At 29.1% G+C, this 2,326-nt stretch overlaps 1 protein-coding gene across 1 annotated transcript; it reads left to right on the top strand.

The window, feature by feature from the left end:
- The first annotated feature begins 1,444 nt into the window (after positions 1-1,444).
- On the top strand, positions 1,445-2,269 carry LOC102597309 (non-specific lipid-transfer protein 2-like). Its single transcript, XM_006367333.2, has 2 exons — positions 1,445-1,860; positions 2,033-2,269. The coding sequence occupies exons 1-2, from the start codon at positions 1,526-1,528 to the stop codon at positions 2,040-2,042; spliced, it is 345 nt and encodes a 114-aa protein (XP_006367395.1). The 5' UTR covers positions 1,445-1,525; the 3' UTR covers positions 2,043-2,269.
- The last annotated feature ends 57 nt before the right edge of the window (positions 2,270-2,326 follow it).

Raw genomic sequence — 2,326 nt, 5'->3', positions numbered from 1 at the left:
GAAGCTTTATATATATATAGTCTCAATGAATTTGAAAAATAAAATAGAATAAATAGTTAATAGTAATGATAAAATAAAATATATATTTTATCTTAATAAGCTAATTAAGTGGATAAATTAAAAAAATATTTTTAATATTATGAATAATTAAAATGAACAGAGAAAGTCGTATTCATTGGTTGTTGTCGCAATTAATTTCTTCAGTCTCAGTCGACTATAAGATTGGCAGTATGTGTCCACCTTATATTCGTTAAACCTCTTTCAATATTTTTTTTTTGTTTTTTCCGTATATTAGTATTATAAAGTTTGACTATTACCTATATTAAACTTTGATAATTTCAGATTTACGTCACGTAAGGTCCCATTCTAGAGAAATTGCTTCACATCAAAGATCTTTTCATATCTAGGATTCGAACTTGAGTCATTTGACTAAGAAAGGAACAATTTCATCCTTAGTTACTATACCAAAAATAATCTCTAGCGACTACTAATTAACAACAACAGCTTAATTGTCGCAAAATATCTTATTTTAAAGACAACTAACATTCTTTATATATGTTTCTAAGTCTATAAATACAGTACACCAAATAATAATTAACTAATGCTATTATGCTAATAAAAATATTAACACTCTGTATCATTATACATATCTATTACCGTTAAAAGTTTATTTTATTATAGTGTGCCCCGATATCCTTTGATGGTTGTTAAACCTCTTTTATTTATTTTTAATTTGATTTGAATTTAATTTTTAACAATATGAAATTCTTTTATTTGCTATAGATTTACTTATTTTGTATACTTTTTTCATGATCTTTTTGACCGGAAACAAGCTTTTGTATTGAACATACGAAAAATATTTAATCATTTATAAATAAGTAATAAACTTTACACCTTAAAATCGTTTTTGTTGAAAAAAAAAAGGGTCCTGAAACCAAATTTATTTATTTAATTAAATAAATTTTACACCTTAAACTCATTTTTTTAAATAAAAAGTCATGAAACCAAATTTATTTATTTAAATAAACATTACACCTTAAATTCAAATTTTAAAAGAACTTAATAAATCCATTGTATCCCTCTGTTCTTATCTATATGTCACCATTGTTTTCTTATATAGTCAAAACATATACAGTTAGAAATTTTAACACATTTTTTATCAAAAAATTATAAAATATTCAAAGAGAAAAAGGTATTCTGAGTACTGGAACAATTGTCTCTATGGGATTGGCTTTTCACAAGGCCCTAAATCGTGTATAGCGTTGTTCAATAAAAATTAGTCACGTAACAAGCTAAACTTGACTTTATAGGCACCTCCCTAATTATTATGTACCCTCATTTGATTTAACTCTTAACTCCCAACTAATTCTCTTATTCTTAATTCCATTAATTTTGCACCAAATTTCCTCTCCATAAATACCGAAAGTTATCACTAGCTTTTGCACACAACACTCAAAACAAATACATTTGTAGTACTATATCATCCTCTACTATTTCTATCGATCTTTACTCAATTTTTGTAACAATGGAAATATTTGGCAAAATTGCATGCTTTGTGCTTTTGTGCATGGTGGTGGTTGCACCCCATGCAGAGGCACTGAGCTGCGGCGAGGTTACATCTGGCTTGGCTCCTTGCCTCCCTTATCTTCAAGGAAGCGGTCCTATCGGAGGGTGTTGTGGTGGTGTTAAGGGTCTTTTGGGTGCAGCCAAGACCCCAGAAGACCGGAAAACAGCATGCACTTGCCTTAAGTCGGCAGCTAATTCTATTAAGGGAATTGATACGGGAAAAGCCGCTGGTCTCCCTGGAGTTTGTGGAGTCAGCATTCCTTACAAGATCAGCCCTTCCACTGATTGCTCCAAGTACGTGATTTTCCTTATATTAATTGACAGTATAATATTTCTTTATGTTTCACGATATAGAACATAATTTTAATTTACATATGCCTATTTATTAAAATTATATGTTACAAAACAATATATATGTGTGTACGCGCATACTATATATTAATGTTGATTTAATATTGCATTGCAGGGTCCAGTAAGGCTGATGAATTTAAAGCTAAGTCTATATATAGCTTGCGGAGATGAAGAATAAGATGGATATATATCGATCGAGTTTGATCCATCATTATATATGTTGTCTCTTTTCTTTTGTATTTGTGTCTGTTGGAGTACTTATATATTGTAGTCTTGTAATGAACATTGGTGGTTGCTTGTGTTACAACCCAATCTTCATATAGTAATACATGATATTTTCTTCTTTAAACTTTTCTTAACTATTAATTATTCAACGATGGTACAATTATTTTTACACTAATTATGATTT

The sequence above is a fragment of the Solanum tuberosum genome, unplaced genomic scaffold (genome assembly GCF_000226075.1).
Source record: "Solanum tuberosum cultivar DM 1-3 516 R44 unplaced genomic scaffold, SolTub_3.0 scf00773, whole genome shotgun sequence".
Taxonomy (NCBI): domain Eukaryota; kingdom Viridiplantae; phylum Streptophyta; class Magnoliopsida; order Solanales; family Solanaceae; genus Solanum; species Solanum tuberosum.
Note: the sequence above shows the minus strand (reverse complement) of the source record. Positions and strands in the feature narration are given on the sequence as shown.

Coding starts and splice junctions, on each gene's coding strand:
- LOC102597309 (XM_006367333.2), top strand. CDS start 1,526: ATGGAAATATTTGGCAAAATTGCATGCTTTGTGCTTTTGTGCATGGTG.